Consider the following 18,613-nt stretch of genomic DNA (forward strand, 5'->3'; position numbering starts at 1 on the left):
AAACCAAATGAGCACTTATCAGACAGCTGTATCAGCAGAAACCTGACGGGCAATCCCAATAAGTGTCGCTCCCAATTGGCTCTCATTCGAGCTACACACTTCCTGTAGTCACTAACAGCCCCCTCCCCCAACTCCCAATGAGTGTGTGTGTGTGTGTGTGTGTGTGTGTGTGTGCAAGCAATTTAATGTTTAATGCCAACTCCCCTCCATTTGCCCTGATCATGGTGAGTGCCATGAATTTTTAAAGACATCCCTACTTTACTGTCCATCTGGGCTCCATCTGCCCAGCTGCTGGTGTTTAAAGCAGACAGAGACACAGGAGAGGAGACTTCAAAGGCTTATCTTGGTCTCTGGATGAATTCTGGCCTGAGGAGGATATTGTTTATAAAGGGGGCAGGGGAACTGGGGCCATAGCATTGACGACACATTAATGAAACCAGATTGTAATCACACGTCCATAGATATTTAGTGGAGCTGCTCAGGAGCTAACAGATTAGCCAACTGGCAAAGCCTTGTTTCCACCAAGTAATCAGGTTCTGTTCGGTTTTGTACGCATTTGAACAATTATTTTTGCGTTTCCACTGTCAAAAGTTGTGAACGGTATCACGGGACACACTTATCCAATAGATCAGTGTGCTAGATACACTAGAAACACTGCCGTCTGTTGTTTAATCAATAGAGAATCATAACTCTTGCTCGCACTACAGTGGACTATAACCACTGTTCCTATGGTAGCAAGTTTACATACATTTGTCAACTATAACAGCAAAATAAAAGTATGTTTTGCTACCTTTTCATCTTAGCTGGCTATAGGTTAAAATAATTAAATTCGCTGTGCCTCTCAAAGGCTAAAGCTACTGGCAAATTTTGATTTGGAAAGTTTTCTTATTGCATGAATCAATCAACACACCTTTAATGTCAATATGAACTTTGTCTGTTCCATTTGTTTTTATCGACTCTCTTGCATGACATGTTAGTGATAAATGGACCTTCAAGCATTTAAAAGATGCAAATGAGTTTAAACCAGTTTTGGTGAACTGCAAATATTCTATTTCATCACTCGGAGAAAAAATGTGGTGGAGCATCTTTCCTGTGTGCTCTGGCAGCCTTACAGTCCTGCCTGTTCTTTGTTTGAGCTGAAAATGTCACACTATCCCATCCATGGACAATCTGTGAGGTGCAGACGCTTGTCTGAATTATCGGTGAAAAGGAAGTACAGTGAGAGCTGAACTGAGCAGTGACACAGCTATTACCATCTGGTAACAACCCCATCTACGTAATTACTGATTGAATGCAAAACAGATCTACGGTTCAGGTACATGTCAGTACAGATAATGTGTGGTTTTAAAAGTAATATGGCCTACGGAGAGTGTGTGGTTGAAACGCAGCTGCACATGAGGCAGGAAAATATAAAAGAATTTAAATTACTTTTCTCTTTCAAAAATATATTGGGACTCCAGCAGCTGGCTAACACTTTTATCTAGATAGCTCTTAGTTAACTATAGCAAGACAAGCTTAACGCTGCTACCACAGCTTATGATGTATGCTGAGTACTTCCCACAACACTGCTTATGCATGTTTTACATGGTAACCTTTTAGTGTAAAATGCATGTGTTTGGGAAGTACTGAGCAAATGACTGAAGCAATGAGATTATATTGCACGAGTTGTGTTATAGAAATTAAGATGTATTGATGTTTTAATATTTTGCTGTTGTTAAATGCGGCTCCTCTTTCATGTCAGTTTTATCATTGTGGAGGGCTGTGAGAAAAATGTTTTTTTTTTACGAATTCAATGTAACACGGGGTGAGAAATTGATATACAAATGGTCAGTTATTCCTTTAACCTTTAAATGAGTGTTAAGATTTCCTGATATGGATATTTACCGGGGCAGATGTATGAGGGAGAGCTCGAGGGTTGCAGAGGTATCACTGAAATAACTCAGCTGAATTGGCACTCTACCAGCAACACAAATCAGTTTCAATTACAATATAAACGTATCCAATGCTGCTGGCATAATTTGATATCTGCATAAATACTTTATTTAATTCAGCCGCACCCTGCCACAGCCATTTATAACGCTGCTGCCAAAGTTCCTTAAATATTTTGATTAATTCACTTAAAAACTGCAGCACCCCCTGGCTTGATTTAGTCTGACCTTTCAGTTTGAGAGTGGGGTGAGAGGAAGGTGGCCGTCTGATCCACCAGGAATGCAGGTCGGGCCTTAGCTGATATATCTTAGCCACACACATGCACAGCCTGGGGGCAAAACTTCACCTAAAAGTGATTTTGTGTGCATGCTTCATCACCTACATGGAAACTTGGATCTAGACAGGTGTGAAGATATCCAAGGACTTTCGCTGAACCTATTTTATTGCACTCTTTTGTCAGTAATTTTCCATTAAAAAGGTCTGTTTTACTGGTTTTCTGGTCTACTCTTGGATTCAAAACCAAATTAGTTTTAAGCCTGTTGTTAGATTACAATCTAATTGGTGTGCTTTGTATTTCTGCTAATTGTTACAACTTCCTGTTCACCTTTCTAATTTACATTTCCCTCCAGCTACATAATTAAATTTTTTTATTTTCTGGCAATTTTTTTAAAATAAATACATTTATCTTGGACTGGGTCATGAACCATCATAGCTGTAATCTCCATAGACACACTGCACGTGATAATGGGACTTTACAATGACGTGACTGAACAGAGAAAAGGACAGTTCTCCGTTTGGAAGGGCTCCAACTGCTGCTGACTGATAGAGGTATGCCGGGTTTCTGCTGAGGATCTGGGGTTCCCAGTGGCCACATTATCACCCTCCCTCAGGCACATTCCAACAGCCTCCACCCACCTGCCCAAAATAAACTGTACAGCCTTAACCCTTTCCTCCCCACCCTGTGTGCCCTCCAAAACACTTACCCTACACACGATGTAACTCCAGAACACATGTATGTGTGAGTTATAGGGTTTCACGATGCTAGTCAAAATGCGATTTAAAAAAAAATTCAGACAAACATCAATTTGATTATTATTGCTTGAAGGGCAGACAACTCATCTGTAATGGTACGAAACGCTACATTTAAGCAGTGGACAATAACAGAGTACACTTACTTAAGTACAGTTTTTAAGTATCTGTTCTTAACTTGAATATTTTCTTTAAACTACATGCTTTGACTCAACTTGTAGTTGTGGTCAAGACTGTACTAACCGAGACCAAGACCCAAGACTTGACCGAGACCAGAGTGTGCCGAGACTGAGACAAAACCAAGACTTTAAGGGGCCAAAACTGAGTCAAGACCACAACCAAACCAGGGCGGGACCGAGTCAAGACCAAGTATAAACAGTTTTCCTCTGATTTCTATGAATGGTGGCAGCCTTATCAGTGACTAAAAAGCAAATTACAAACGATTTACGTGATTGGCTGGATTTGAAGAAGGAAGTTTTACATTCAATAAAAGTAATTATGTTTACAAATGAAACTGTTTTGGTCTCAACTGGTCTCTGTATCCAGTCCACTATGTCCGAGACAGAGATAAGACTGAGACTGAATGTGTTTGATTCGAAGACGAGACCCTCAGAAAATAATCTCAAGACCAAGACCGAGTCGAGCACTACAACACTAGACTCAAATAAGACAAATATTGTACTTTTGACCCTACTATATTTCTAAGTACACTCTTGTTACTTGTTACATTTGCTTTGAAGTCAGCAGATTATTTTTTTTCTTTTCTAAAATGTAAAAGTCCACCAACTTTGATCATGCAGTTTTGCGTGTGGTTTGTTTGTCGAAGCGATGCCCCTATAAATTGAATTAATATAGTCTTCAAATTATGACTTGTTTACTTGCTTAATTTGCAAGCAAGTCAGTGCTTTCAGTGGGTTGTTTTAGAGTCATTAGTATCTGTAAATGTACTACGACAATATACAACAAAACCTTGATTAAAAAAAGAAAAACTACTTTGAGAACGTCAATCTTTTTAAAAGCAAATTTTCTAGTACTTAAGTAGTATTTTGACTCAGGAAATTTTACTTGTATAGGAGTAATTTTTGACCAGGAGTATCTATACTTTGACTTAAGTGAACAAGTTGTTTTCTTTATGCACCACTGCATTTAAGAATAACAACTACATCTCTTGTCTGTTCTCTAAAATGCACTTGAACAAATATTTTCCTGAAAATGCACACCTCACTATAGCCAGACATTGCCACAGTCCAAAACACTTAACCAGTTATTAAGGCGTGCTGCTTAGACATTTAATTTAAATCCAGCCTGTCGTCACAGACTTTTATGATAAAAACAGACTTTAATTTTCATGTATGGTTACTTAGTTCTGCTTGACTATAATCCGCTGTTAAGAAATGTTAATCAGCCACCAAAACTGGACCCAAACTGCCAATGTTATGCATCTGTACTGAGACAATAAAGACAGAGAGAAGGGGGGGAGATGTTGAAAGGTGAACTACTGCATGCAATATTCCTGTGGGCCTAATTACTAATAACTTACTCAGATCACAATGTCAGCCTCATTGATTTTTGTTAATTTCTCCCCGATTTCAGATCATTGTCCTATTGAGAAGATTTTGGTGCCACTATATTCTGTTGCAGTCATTCTCCCGAGGAGCGCAGGTACGGAGGACCCAGATGTACTGACCAATCGGAGTAGACTGTTTTTTTGGGTTTTTTTTTTTTTTTTGAGAGGGCAACTTTAGCCTTCAGACAGACAGTGAATATGGCAGTTACAGTTTGGAGGAAATTGCTGGCGTGCAGCCCCAATAAGTCATATCATTTTGCTTTGGGCTTGTTTGACTCACCCTTATTACAGTTATTACAATAAAATTTCAATATTTGACAAATTTCCTAACTTCCTGTTCAAAGTTTGCACTGAAAATGTAGTAAAAAAAAAAACTGTGGTCTGTGGATTTAAGTGCTGTCTCCTTTTCACGTGACAAGAAGAAACCACAAATGGCGGTTTCAGACAGAAAAAGAAGAAGCAGAAGGAAAATGGCGCCCACTAAATATAAATTAAGGCTGAAATCACTGAGTTTGATTTGCATGGGGCTAGAATTACCAAGGGACAGACTGTCTTCGTCATAACAGGTCAGTCATTTTTGCTTTACACAGCACATTCGTAGAGCATTATAATCACAGGCTGAAGCTGCAATTATTACTAATCACAGTAATCATACAACGACCAAATGAGTCCTGTGTGAATAACATGCAAGACTAAAATCCTGTATTCACAATGTTATAAACTATCAGCACTATGGAACCCAGACTCCCTGCAAACAGATGAGGCCATTGTTGCTTTATTTCCTTTATCAAGATAAAATGCAGAAGGTTTTAAATGACAACGTATAGTTTGGTCTCCTCCTCTGCTCTGTCCCCCTATAGCAGGAGGATTGTGACATTGTGCAGGCGTTTTATTCAACAATGGATTGGGTAACACTATCTTTACAACCAATATACTGGCTGTCTTGATTATATAACCGTCAGCGGCTCACTGACATGTCATGATAAAAATGTTCTGCATTTTTTACCTGACATATGAAAACCACCAACTGTTAAGGGTATCAATTCAGTCATTTACAGAGGGAGGGGTGGACTATTTAGAGAGCAGAGTGTAGGTTTTATATTCCATACGCTCTGTAATTACAAGAAATAGGCCTTAAATTACAGAATATATGGTTAGGTTTAAAAATGAAGCTTGGGTTGAAGTTTGCTTACCTCTAACATACTAAAGGCATCAGTATCAAAATCTCGTCTTAACAACTCCCAAACCAGTTTCCTCTTTCAAAAGAGTTTGGTTATCTCTGCTCGGATAAAAGACAAGCTCATCTCATGCTGTCAGGCACGTTTTATGGCTGGAAATATTGCTACAGGCCATGAGTGTGTTTGAGTTTCTATAGTGGCTTCCATTATGTTATATAAGCTACCCTTACATAAAATGGTGGCTCAACAATATGCCAAATTTTAATCCCAGTAAAGCAGTCCAAAATTAAGCATGTATGCATGTTTAGATAAGCATGGGGAAACTTGAAAACAGGCAATAAATTGCTTTCCCAGTGCTGGTTGAGCAGTGCTATATTCAGGGCTCTGCAGACAAGTACGACTTTCTATATTTTTCTGGTCCCGTTTGATGTCACAGCCAAGAAAACAGGTTAGTAAACAGCAGAAAGAACCACAGAGGCAAGTGAAAATGTTGTTGTGGTTGTTTCTTTTTTTAATATCTGTTACTTATTCAGACTATCTCTCAAACTCTCAACTGCTTGGGCTGAGATGGAGAAGAATTTTGTTGTGGCTTGTCATTGCATCACAAAAAAAGGGGCACTGTTGCAAATTTCAGCTGGAACGCCCTCCAAAGTTGAATTTCCGACTTGTGAAAATGGAACAATTGTACTGTTTATTAGTTAGCACTTCTGTCTTGTTTTAGACTCACACAGCGCTGTTCAAGTTCTATTTGTGGATATGTTTTTACTGCGTTTGTATGCTTAAAAATACAGCGTAATGTGTTGTTATCAACTGGTATTGCTAACAATGGCCAATCTGACTAGAACTGGTATTGATAGTAACAATGTTACAGGAACTGCAAACCCAGATCCAGGGTGAGTCTTGAGTGAGATGGAGACAGCTGCTTGGAGGAAGGCAGGCTTTGCTCTCTCAGGCTCAAAAAGAATAATATTTGCTGCCTTTTGCTTAAAAGCAGGATATTTACAGCTCACAGCAACTTAACATGATACAGTTTGATACTTTGATACTAGTTTCTGCAATAAAAAAAAATGCAAATTCCTGAACTGTATTAGCTCAGAGGGCTAAACTGGCTCATTTTCTTATCCCATTCAAACTATATGTAAAAAAAAAAAATACACACATTGTACAGCCAAACATAATTCTCAGTGGAGTACGGCCCTAGTTCTTACACAAAAGCAAAAGGGTTAAGGGTTGCATTGATGAACTGAATCCGTTAAGGACACTAATTTTTTTTTTTTTTTGGTCAGAAAAGGTCATTTCTCTTCTTACAGTTTGTATCTTATTTTAGAAAGAAAGTTAAAAGATCCAGTGTAATGACTAAATATCCCTTAAGTGGAGCATTTTAATCAAATTTCATACTGTACTTGTGGTGGGTAGCAATTTAAATTGTGCAACTGTCCATCTACTCTAAAATATGGCGTCACTTTGTGTAGCAACTGTGACAGAAAATGCAAAGATATTAAGTAAAAAACAAGTAATTGAGTATTTTATCATTGGCAGTGAACATGTCGATTCTACATCTTTCCCCCGTCTCTCTGTCTGTTTTATCAGCAGCAGCCCCCCATATAAACTAAGCTGTTGACAGACTTAAATCCCTTCATGTAAACAGCCTGTCTTATTCCACCGGGGCCTCCCTCATAATATCCAGCCCACTAGCATGTTTACAGTAAACGCCAGCATGGTAAAGCTGTTAAAATGCACCCTAGCCCACCGCCCTTCCCTCCTGCTGCACTCAGCTTCTCTTCCTCTGCTCACACTCCTATTCATTTCACTCTCAGGCCAAGTCAGTAAATGTCAAGTCTCACCAGGGACTAAGCCACTCGGCCAGAAAAACGAATTGTTTAAGACAAGAACCTTTAGCAGATGTGCCCTGCCAGAATGTCAGGTGGCAAAGACAAACTTAAAAGCCTCAGCTCAGAGTTTATCAACATTTGGCTGCTGGCTGGTGCTAATTTCCCACCCTGGTCAGATTACTTCAGCTGGGAAAGTGACATGATGTGACGGGTGTGAGGGCCAGATGTTGCTCAGTGGTCACCAACCAACATTTTAGATTTATGTACATCCTCTGTGTGCTATAGCAGCTGACTTTAGGGTGTATTTTAGGGATTTAGTTGATTCTCCACGGTGACAACATGAATGCATGATTCAGAGCTGCAGACTTTGACTGAAACTCCAGTAGCAACGTTTATTTACATGCGATTGTGTATAACAATAAGTGCAACAGAAGAAAACATCAAGCAGAGGAGCAAGTAAGAGATATGAAGACATCCTACCTGTCTGAACTGCTCCTCGTAGGTCCATTCTCCGTGGTCCTGTCCACCCAGATGACTGTGCGTGGCGTGGGGAGGTAGGATGGATACGCGGGGCTCCTGGTCGACACTGGGACGGGCCTTCAGCAGCTGGGAGTGAGGGTGGAGTTGGCGGTGTGGCAGCAGGAGGATGCCCTTCCCAGGAGCCACTGCGTCATGGCCTGTCGGCAGACCCTCATCGGCCAGGTCGTCGTCAAAGTCTTCTTCCATCTCACCTTCAAAGTCTTCCTCATCCCATTTCTGTTTGCTGTGTGTTTTAAAAACAGAATGTTTTTAAAAAATAAATGCACCAATAAAGAGTACTACTGGCAGAGATGATAGAGATTAAGCACTCACATCTGCTCCTCCTCATCTGACCCCATCATGTCCTTGTAATGCTCCTCCCCATCTTCATTGTCATCATCATCACCTTCATCGTCGCCACTGCTGCGATCTGACATGGGACTGTCCGACACTCTCTGCAGCCCGGCCGCAGCAGCACGCATGGCCGCCAGCGCTGCCATCTGGGCCTGCTCCGCCTCAGGGACTGGGCTCCCCATCGGCTCATCCCCTCCTCCAACAATTGTGCGGACCTGAGTGTGCTGGGCGGCGGCTTGCTGCTGTAGCTGCTGCTCCATCAGCAGCTTGGCCCTCTGCTGCCTGTGCAGGTTCTCCATGACGGCCTGCAGCTTCATCTCCGGGGAAAGCGGCACAGCGTTCAGCTGCCTTCCTTCCCCTCCCTCCCCCACTGAAGGAGCACCAGTCCGGGGCCGGTCAGGGGACGATGTTGGATCCTTTTGTCCAACAGTGCCTGTAGTGAAGCAGCTAGCAGCTGGCTGGAGGTTTGGAGGTTATGGTTATGAAGCGGAAGAAGAAGGAGGAGGAGGAGGAGGGGGGTTGGTTGGAGCTCTGAGAAAGGCCGGCTGCAGTCCAGGAGACAGAGGCCTCTCTCTTGTCTCAATGGTTTTTCCTGTAGTTGGGGGGACACCAAAGCCGGCAGTAGAGCTGACTCGCACAGCGTTCAATGAGGCACGAGCAGCGGAAGCGAAAGTAGGAGGACAAGAGTATGCTGACAGGCTACAAAGACCTGAGGGAGAGAAAGAATAACAAAGTCTAAGACTGCTACTTCCCCACTGTCTGTTTGCATCAATACCTTCAGTTGTGGCAGCACCAAAACTGTGAAAAACTTTCCCCAAAGCATCCTGTTCATGGCCCCCTGTTGGCTTTAGAATTGATTTTAGGATTATACTGATCACTTTAAAAGCTCTTCTGGGTCTGGCCCCAAACCACATATCAGAAATGCTGACCCAATATGAGCCAGTTCGCAGCTTTAGATCCTCAAGTGGGACAAAATTAATATTCAGAGGTGTGACTCTGCTCAGGTATGACTTCTGGCCATTCAAAGTCGAGGCTTTTATCTAAAGGTGGTCACGCTTTTGCCATCAAGGCCCCTCGGCTTTGTAATGACCTGCTTGTGGAGATACGGTAGAATCAGTGTCTTCTATTAAATCACTTCTTAAAACCCATTTTTACATACCTGCTTTCATGTGATGTCATCTTTTGATTTGTCTTTTAATCTATCTTTTAACTTATCTTTTCATACTGTCTTGATCCTGCTTATTATAATTATCATCATTAATAATAATAATAATAATAATAATAATAACATTACTGTGTTTTATCTTATTTTGTGCAGTATTTTTGTATTTGCTTTTGCATTGGCTTTATTTTGTCTGTTTTGCAAACCACCCATTATATAAAGCCATAAAGATGCTGGATGATACGGCAAGAAAAAAGTCCAACATATTATTTGAGAAACTTGATCAGTCACTTTTAGATTCACAACTATCAAGATCTGAACTGAACTGAAATTTGGTTTAACTTTTTAAGGTCTCAGAATAGCAGAAAAGTACAGTGATGACTAAAGAGTTACTCTGTCAATTCAAATCACGACTTGAAAATATGTGGCAGAGAAGCAAAAACCTAATTTCTCACACAAAAATGCAGTAAGAAATCAATGTGAAGCACAAGTGTGCAGTCACTTCTCGAGTTGTCAGTTGTGCAACGTGCAGGATTACTCACACAAACAGACCAGACAAGCTGCTCGCACAGGACAGAGTGTTTTAGCCTGAACAACAAGAGGAAGTGAAATCACAGGAAGAACCGTCACTTTCTTCACCTGGTTGGCTCAAAGCCAAGATGAATATCAGCCCGCCAGGAAAGCAGAGCGACAGTCAACACTGTCTCGTCTATACTGTCTCACATAATAAATTAATATTCAGAGGTGTGACTCTGCTCAGGTCTGACTGCTGTTTTTCCCTTCATTAGAGACATAGTGGGGAGTTTTTCCTGCACGTGCCTAGGTATGCAAAGAAGTGTGTGTATTAAACAATGAGCTTCTTCAACGGCTATAACGCAAGTGATACCACCTATAGCCCAGAGTTATACTGGAGGAAGGGTATAACTGTCTGCTCTGCCCGCTCTCTGTTGTGAACTTGTTCAAAATGTTAAGAAGTCTGGGTTTGTTACTCAGATCAGTCAGGCAGAGATAAGAACTGTACACCGAGTCAACAGCGTGTGGGGAAATGAATTTCAAGTGCAGGTGCTGGACATGCTGAAGTGCCAGTCATGACAGAAGGCAGCGCTGACTGTACACCACAACTCATCTCAGCGATGCTGACTAATCCATGAACAGGCGGACCGCTGTAGCCACCACCTGCCCCAATCTTGTACATTCAGAGACATCTGGGGGTTTTTTGCATTGCACTTTTACACAGAATACACTCTGGATGAAAGCATTAATAAATAACAGTTAAATTTGAACCACTGTTTCAAGTGACCCTGTGCTGATATTTTGGTTTTAGGTTGCACTGACGTTCAGTTAAAAAAATATATATATACCATAAAAGTAAACTGTCAGAAGACTCCACTTCTCTCTACCTTGTTCCCCCTGTGACGTCTTTCATACCATTTTAGAGAAACTGTTTTGTCTTTTACTCTTGAAGCTGATATTTGCTATGATTATAACTGAGCAACATTAAGAAGACTTTCAGTGTTTCAGCCTCGTTAAAAAAAACAAACTAACATCAGAGTGCAAAAATCTCTTGAAACAGTTTATCAGAGTAAAGAAAACATACAAAACTTTCCTCCAGTGGAGCAAGGTTTCGCAAAATACTTGTTAGTCAGCAGCTCCTTGAGGCAAGATGAAGATCACAGGACACAGAGAATTTCTTAGCCTTTCCCATACATGTGTTGGCTTGGCTTGACTTGGTTTGACTCGGCACATCATCCCAGCCTGGTAGGGCTTTGTACTGTATCTGCATACAACAGGGCTACCTGCTTTAAAGTGTGTCTTTAACTGATAATGCCCTTGTGCTTGTGAGCTAACTTCTTTCTGTCAGCCCTGCTGGTTAACAACAATCAACAACTTTCAAATGTTCTCTAGGCACTGTGCAAACATACACCGGATGCCCAGCTTGCTTGCAATGTCTCCTGAGAAAATGCTTCCAGAGCACTGAGGCCACACTCTTCGTATATCTTTGTGAGGGTATGTGTCCACAGGATCCATAATCTCCATGTCTTCTATGCATGGTTTATGGAAGCAGCCGTGTAATGCGTTCTGATAACGCCGGGTTGCATTTACATGAAGTTGGTTCTAGGTTAATAAGCATCTGGTGTGACTCACCAACTTTGAAAACTCCTGACAAAACTTTTGAACTATCCATTATCAATTTAAAATGAAGACAGATTTAGCAACTTATTTACTTATTAACTTATTTAGCGGCTTATTTGTAGCCTTAAGTGTGTGTTAAGTGTATTTTCATAATATAAGAAAAAAGAATGTAAATGATCCACCATGGGACACCCGAGTGCCCAATGCTGGGGAGCAGCACAATCTTTCACATTTAAAATCACCATATGGACACGTACCATTAGAAGATAAAATATTCACAGATCGCATTATGGTTGAATGGTTGAATTTCTAAAATGTGGCCACCCACAGCAATCACGCTGCAATAAGGATTTACGAGGATATACGAAGATACCAATCACAAAAAAAATCACACCCACATTACATGGGTGTAGTAGTGTAATTACCATGTAAGCACGTTCTGAATTGAAGAGAAGGTTGACAGTACATACTGTAGTTATACATAAAGTCTAAGGTCTCTCCAAAGGCTGATGAGTGAAAAAAAGTTATGCTTCCATTCACATGGAAATAGACTGTTTTCCATATCTTATATTTACATAGTCATGAATACATGATGAGAAGAGCGACTATACCCACAAACATCCTGGTTATCACTGTTTGTGAGCAGACATTTCAGCCAACACATTTGTTTCCCAGTCAGCCAGTGCAACAATGTGAGGTCCACATGTCTGACTCACATGAGAGATCAGCACAATATACAATTACACAGCGTAAATGCGTAAGGAATTGTGCATCAGATTTGTTAATGCACCTTTACTCATGAAAGAAAGCGATTACATGATACATTTTCATCCAGCTTAAGCCTCCACGCGTTAAAGCAATACATTACTTTGCAGGAAGCATTGCAGCGTAACCTCTTGAAATGTGTAGCAATGTGTTGAACTTGCCATACCACAATAGCAAGTTTGAAGAAAAACAAGAAGACAAATGACAAATCTCTTCAGTCAAAGCTAAACTAGCAATAGGCATACAGCTGACACTCCTACAGGTCAGACGCTGGGACACAAAATACACTCCAAAAGTCACTTAATATAATGCAGCACACTGACAAAATCTTACGTCAACAGCCAACCATGAACCACAGCATGCACAGGAAGAAATATTTCAGTCACCCTATACTATAGCTGTATGTTACAGTGTTGCGCAAGGAAACAAGAGCTGTGAAACTTGTGTTTCTTCAGAGGGTGAAGGAAGTGACAACTGACGGAGCAGATGTAGCGAGGCAGCCGACAGATATTCAATATTGATTCATGACATTCTTAAAGGGCAAAAAAGGCACAACTGAATGCTTGCAGTTGTCAGATGGAGAAAAGCACCAGTATAAGCAGGATTTAAAACTCTTACCTAACTGGATCTGGTCTGATGGAGGCAACGTGTCTCTGTTCTGACGCATGACAGAGCACTCACAGAGGAATAACTACCACTTTCTTTTGCATTAAGTGACATAGGCAAATTCACTTCCCATACGTTCACTCTGTGTATGTGCACACTTTATTACATACAATACCCATTACTCAGCATGTTATGGTGCCACACTTTGAACTCGTGTAGATAAGCACAAATTTCATTCAATGTTTGAGCCCCAAAAATATTGCCTTCAATACTGTTTGTCTCTCTGTCTGTCTCTGTCTGTCTCTCTGTCTCTGTCTGTCTCTGTCTTTCTGTGTCTCTCTCTCTCTCTCTCTGTCATATATGTTAATTCAAAGACAGAAGTGATTACAAAAAAGCTGTTCTGTTGACTCTTCCTGTGTAGAGGGAAGCAGAAGTGGTCGCTTTGTTTCATGCTACTGTTCATTTCAGGCGTCACGATTTCCTACATGCAAGATGGTGCAAATTACATTGCACCATTACACATGTTCCCCCCACTTTTCTTAAATGAGGAAGCAGGTTTGATGCTTATGAAAAAACATTTATATATGACAACTATGCACTCGATGATCTGTAATAAAGACTACGAGTCAAAGATAGAAAAGTTGAATATTTTATACAAGGGATTTGTATAAGTACTCATTTGGACGTTAGTATTTGTTCAGTGTAGAAAGTACTGCCTGCCGCCTGTTCCACATATGAAGATTTTAGTTTTACTCTTTAAAACTGGGAAAATATTATTTTTATTGTTGAGCTGCCAGCAGCGTTTCGCTTCTCTCATCACCTTGTTGCCCTGCTGTCTCTCTCTCTCTCTCTCTCTCTTTATTTCTCTTTCTGTGTTTATTATGAGACCACTGCTGCAGAAGTGTGAGATTCGCACCAGGAAACAGTTGTTTAAAGTTAGGGGTGGGTGATATGGCTGTAAAATAGTATCAACATATTTCAGTTTTTTTTTTTTAATAAAAATATTATTGATGATATAACAATACTGAGATTTTCTTTTATTATTAACTTCAAGAACATACAATTGCAAAAAATATGATTCAGGTTCTGTTAAAATATAGATTTTATAACAAAATATAATTGATAAAAAATGACACATCTAAACAGTTGCAAAAATTTTTTAAAAATTAAAAAAAAAAATCAACCTATAAGTGATTCCACTGAAGTTGCTCCTGGTTGGTGGCAATACTGCTTTCAGTCATGCTTGTTGTTACCATGTGTAAGGATATGATGCCATTATGTCAACAAGTCGAAATATTACCTTTATCACAATATGAGCTTTTCTTATCATAGCAAAAATTACACCGGTATTATCGTGGATGATATGATATGGCACACCCCTAGTTCAGTCCACCTGCACGCTCACACGGTAACAGGGCTAACTGTTAGCATCACAGGGCTAGCATTACCTTATTGTTATTAAAGAGTTTAATGATGGTGTTGAGCCTTTTCAGGCACTGTGTGAGTTTGTTGGGACGGTTAAGCAGCTTGATGGCAAATATTAGCAACTGCTTCTGTGTTAGCTTCTGCTAACCGGGCTGATGTTGAACTGGCTAAGGACAGCATCTGGGAGACGGTCCTTCAGTTCATGCCTTTCATCAATTTATCGCAAATGGCAGTGACAGAGATTTTTCTAGTATTCGTTTTAACTCTATGGTATGGTGGGCTAATGGAAGCCTGGTTGTTCAATAGAGAGTGTCATATTGCAAGTGTCAGTGGTTGGACAATTTATGTTCCTATTGTCATGTCAGATTTTCTTTGCAAGTACTCTATATAAATTTGATGCAAGTACTCGAATATGGAAGTTACTTAAAATGCCAATTAATATTTTCTACATATATCTGATGTAATCTGATGCACACATACATTTAGGGTAAAACGATGCTTTAGGAGCCTGGTGGAGCCAATCTAATATTTTGTTTTTGGTGCAACAAATGTCTGGAGGTTTCTCTTGGTCTCTAATTCTACACATGAATAACCAGACCTTGGCTGGACTGATAAGGCATTTAATATCTAAACCATAGCTCAAAACAACAAAACAAGCAGCAGTCCAGCGATAAATCCCTTCAAAAACCCCTGCTGGGTCTCCTCTATACTGTAGCCAAAGGAGGGAAATCACCCCTGTACTTTGGGTAATTTCTTCACCTTATCAACCCCTTGGGTCAATGACCAGCTATTATTTGGAAATCCCACTTTGTTAAAAAACAAGATGAATTATGAGTAATTTGCTACTACTGCCAGGAAGAGTGCATGTTTAATTTTTTCATCCAGTCATAATGCTTTGGAAACTAAATTAAAGCAGCATATTTGCTTTATGGTTTTTGCTTCATCACTCTGCAACATTCTCATATCTGAGTGGCTGTGGTAAAGGTCAATAGTGAGCAGACTAATAGAGGATTTCCTCCACACTTTTATTGCCAGACCATAACGTAGGCTTTAAATGCAATAGCCTGCCTCCAAATCAATACGACTACTTGGCATCTTGTGTTTGCCAAAGACCAAAGGACAAATGCAAACTGCAGTGATGGCTGACATCAGATGGGGCGTTTTAGTGAGTGTCATGACCACTTTCTATGCAAAACAATAACAACGCAAAAAAAGAAGGGTTTGATTTAAAGCGTCCCCTATCTGATTACTGTTAACTGCTCCTCCTCAATGCCGCCTGCTTGTCTGTTTGCTGTCTGGCATGTTGTCTCTCTCTTTCACTCATGTTTTCCCTCCCAGATGCTGTAATTTTCATTTTAGGACTTGAATTTGCATTTTACAACAGACTTTGGGGTTGGAGGGGGCAGGTTAGAAAGGTGAACTTGAACGGGGAGATTCATGCATCTGCCCTGTTTGCACCTTGTGTCTTAGAGCTATACACTGTATCCCAACCAGCAATCAGGGCTTTCTGCTCTGTACATTGACCTCTGATCTCCAAGAGAGACAGGGGGAACAAATTCAACCTCAGGAGATACAGAAAATGATTTCACAGTGCAATAAAAAGCATTCAATGCCGCTAACTATAAGACCCTTAGGCTCATTTAACACCTTAATTGGCTAAAAGGCAGCCGGCCTGCTGCTATAGGTGGCATGGGACCCTATGTGGGGGCAGGGTGGAGCCAGAGACTTTAACAGTTGGCAAAATGAAGGATAAAGTCGAAACAATGAGAGCTAATGGGTTAATCTTCTTTTTTTTCTAAACTCCACATTTGAGAGGTAGAAGATTGCAAAGTCTGTGCAAACAAAACAGAGTGATAAGAACGAGAGCGAAGGGTCTAATTCCAACGAGATAAAGAGACCCACACACCACCTCACGTACATGCACATGTATACGCTCATATTTACATATAAGACTGGCTGCTTGCATGGACATGTCGTCTATCAAATGTACTCAAAAAGCATCAAAGCCTTTTAATACCACAAAGACAGTAAATGTGCAGGAATGCATTTTCCTGGTCACACAGTGATTCCAGCAACTAGTTTTGAAGTTCTCATAGGCATTAACACCATGGTTAATGCTTGGTCAGTACTTAGTAGGTTTTTTCATGTGCCAGCATCAGTGTAAATACAAATCTTGCATTTCAACATTTGGCATAAATGTTCACTCATTTCCTCACTTGAACTGAAAGAAGAAACCTTTTTTGTTTGCCCGTTAAAGCTGTGTGGTTATTTTGCGATGAACTAGGTGTGAGACTTTGGTATTAAAATGAATGTCTGTCTGTTCTGCTTGACTGGAAAATCAGAGGGACCCAGATTCTTCAAGCGGTAATCCACATGTTGTTTCGTCTCCATCTCTAAGTGCTCTTTCGCTGGTATTTCCTGCTCTCTGCTTCCTAAAGATCACACGTACATTTGTGTGGGTGGCACAATAATGTCTTCCTTGGAATTTCTGTTGATGTACTTGCTGTTCTGTACTTTCTTTATCAAATTAACTATCGTGCTTATACTACACCCGTCTGGAATAAAAGACTCCAGCCTGACTTTGTTGATTTCTATCTTAACCAGTTTTTGTAGTCTATTCAAGTCTATTGTCTTTCCTATAATCACTCAACACTTGTCATGCACTGTTTGTCAGTGTGTACTATAACTGCTGTGTTTGTAGTGAAACAGGCTTTGTACTGATGTTATCAATATGTATGCTACTGAAAAAATAACATACTTCTGTTTTAGTATATACATATATATATATATATATATATATATATATATATATATATATATATATATATACTAAAATGACACTTTTCTTGTGCTGCTTGAAATACATTTAACAAGATTTGCAACCTTGAACCCTTGGCAAATTGGTGCTGAAGAAAACTGGAGTTCTTTCAAAAACATGTGAAAAAGACAATGAGCACCTTGGTAATAAATATATTCCAAATTGCAAGAAATAAGAAAGGGGAAAAAAACTAAGGGAAAAAAGTATGGGAAAAACTGTACTTATAATTATCATAATTACGTATTTAAAATTATGTTCGAAAATTATTATTATAATTTCAAGCACTTTCTTGCTAATTTTTTACATATTTCTTCTTCCATTGCTCATCGCCTTGTTCCCATGTTTTTGAAGTGAATCAAGCCAGTTTGCTCAGGTTTCAAAGGGTTAAATTATCACAGTGTAGTTTGCAGCACAGCACACTACAAAACAACTGTAAAATGATAATACCCACATTAGTGTTTATTGTAGAGCAGCTAAATTTGCCACAACTGACTTTTATTTAGGGTTGTATTTCTGAAGCATCTCTTCTTTGTTTTGTACTTAACTGCCTACATGTTCAGTGACACTAAAATTAAAGATACTGAAGTACACCTCAAGGGAAAAAGACACAACCACACCTTTTTTATGTATATAGGTTCTGTTTACACACATGTTTACATATGTACTTCTTTAAATAACGGGAAATAAATGTATGTAAACATACAAATTGCTGAACTTTGATCTTTAACAGAAACGCAGCCAAGCAGGAACTAACTTTTAATTTTATTTGCTTTATACAAATAAATTATTAGCTTTAATTAACAGCTTTGGGCTCTTCCCCACAGCTAATACAGAGCTGTGGAGGTGAGTTTTGTCTTGTTCCTTTCTGCACAAAGAGCAAATATTATAAAAGAAATAAGTGCCATGTGTCTGGCTGCCAAGGCTGTGGTGTGTGCACCTGACAAAAACATTTACAGTACAGTAGTAACATATATTTCCTCATATAATTTTTTGGATTTTTTTTATTTAATATTCATGCAGACATTCTTGTTTTGCTTATTATTTTATGTTGATGAAGAAGTTTTATACAAAGTGTGATGTTAATCATTTTTAAGTAGTTTTGTTTGGCATTAACTCTTCACGTAAACACTGAAGTTAAATTTAGAAGTTAAATTGTGACCGCGCAGGGAGCCAAACAGTAGCCATTCATGATCCTTTCAACATTAAGTAAAAAAGGGTGAAAAAGCATAAAAACAAGAAGTTGGTCAGTGGTGCTGGTCTTGATTATGTGTCCCTCTCACATTCCTTGCAGTATTA

General features: G+C 39.7%; 1 protein-coding gene across 3 annotated transcripts in view; it reads right to left on the bottom strand.

Moving 5' to 3' along the window:
• The window catches only part of arid3a (AT-rich interaction domain 3A), a 58,940-nt gene that overhangs the window by 30,440 nt on the left and 9,887 nt on the right, over positions 1 to 18,613 (bottom strand). For 2 of the 3 annotated variants that reach the window (XM_042484152.2, XM_042484150.2), the window contains exons 2-3: positions 8,388 to 9,117; positions 8,016 to 8,298 (exon numbers count right to left, since the gene is read on the bottom strand). In XM_042484152.2, the coding sequence (XP_042340086.1) occupies positions 8,016 to 8,298; positions 8,388 to 8,725 (621 nt within the window). In that variant the 5' untranslated portion in view covers positions 8,726 to 9,117. Of the gene's footprint in view, positions 1 to 8,015; positions 8,299 to 8,387; positions 9,118 to 13,086; positions 13,547 to 18,613 lie in introns of those variants that run through there. The other variant, XM_088077614.1, reaches the window with a different exon arrangement.

The sequence above is a fragment of the Plectropomus leopardus genome, chromosome 5 (assembly GCF_026936395.1).
Source record: "Plectropomus leopardus strain MGB_pleo_1.0 chromosome 5, ASM2693639v1, whole genome shotgun sequence".
Taxonomy (NCBI): Eukaryota; Metazoa; Chordata; class Actinopteri; order Perciformes; family Serranidae; genus Plectropomus; species Plectropomus leopardus.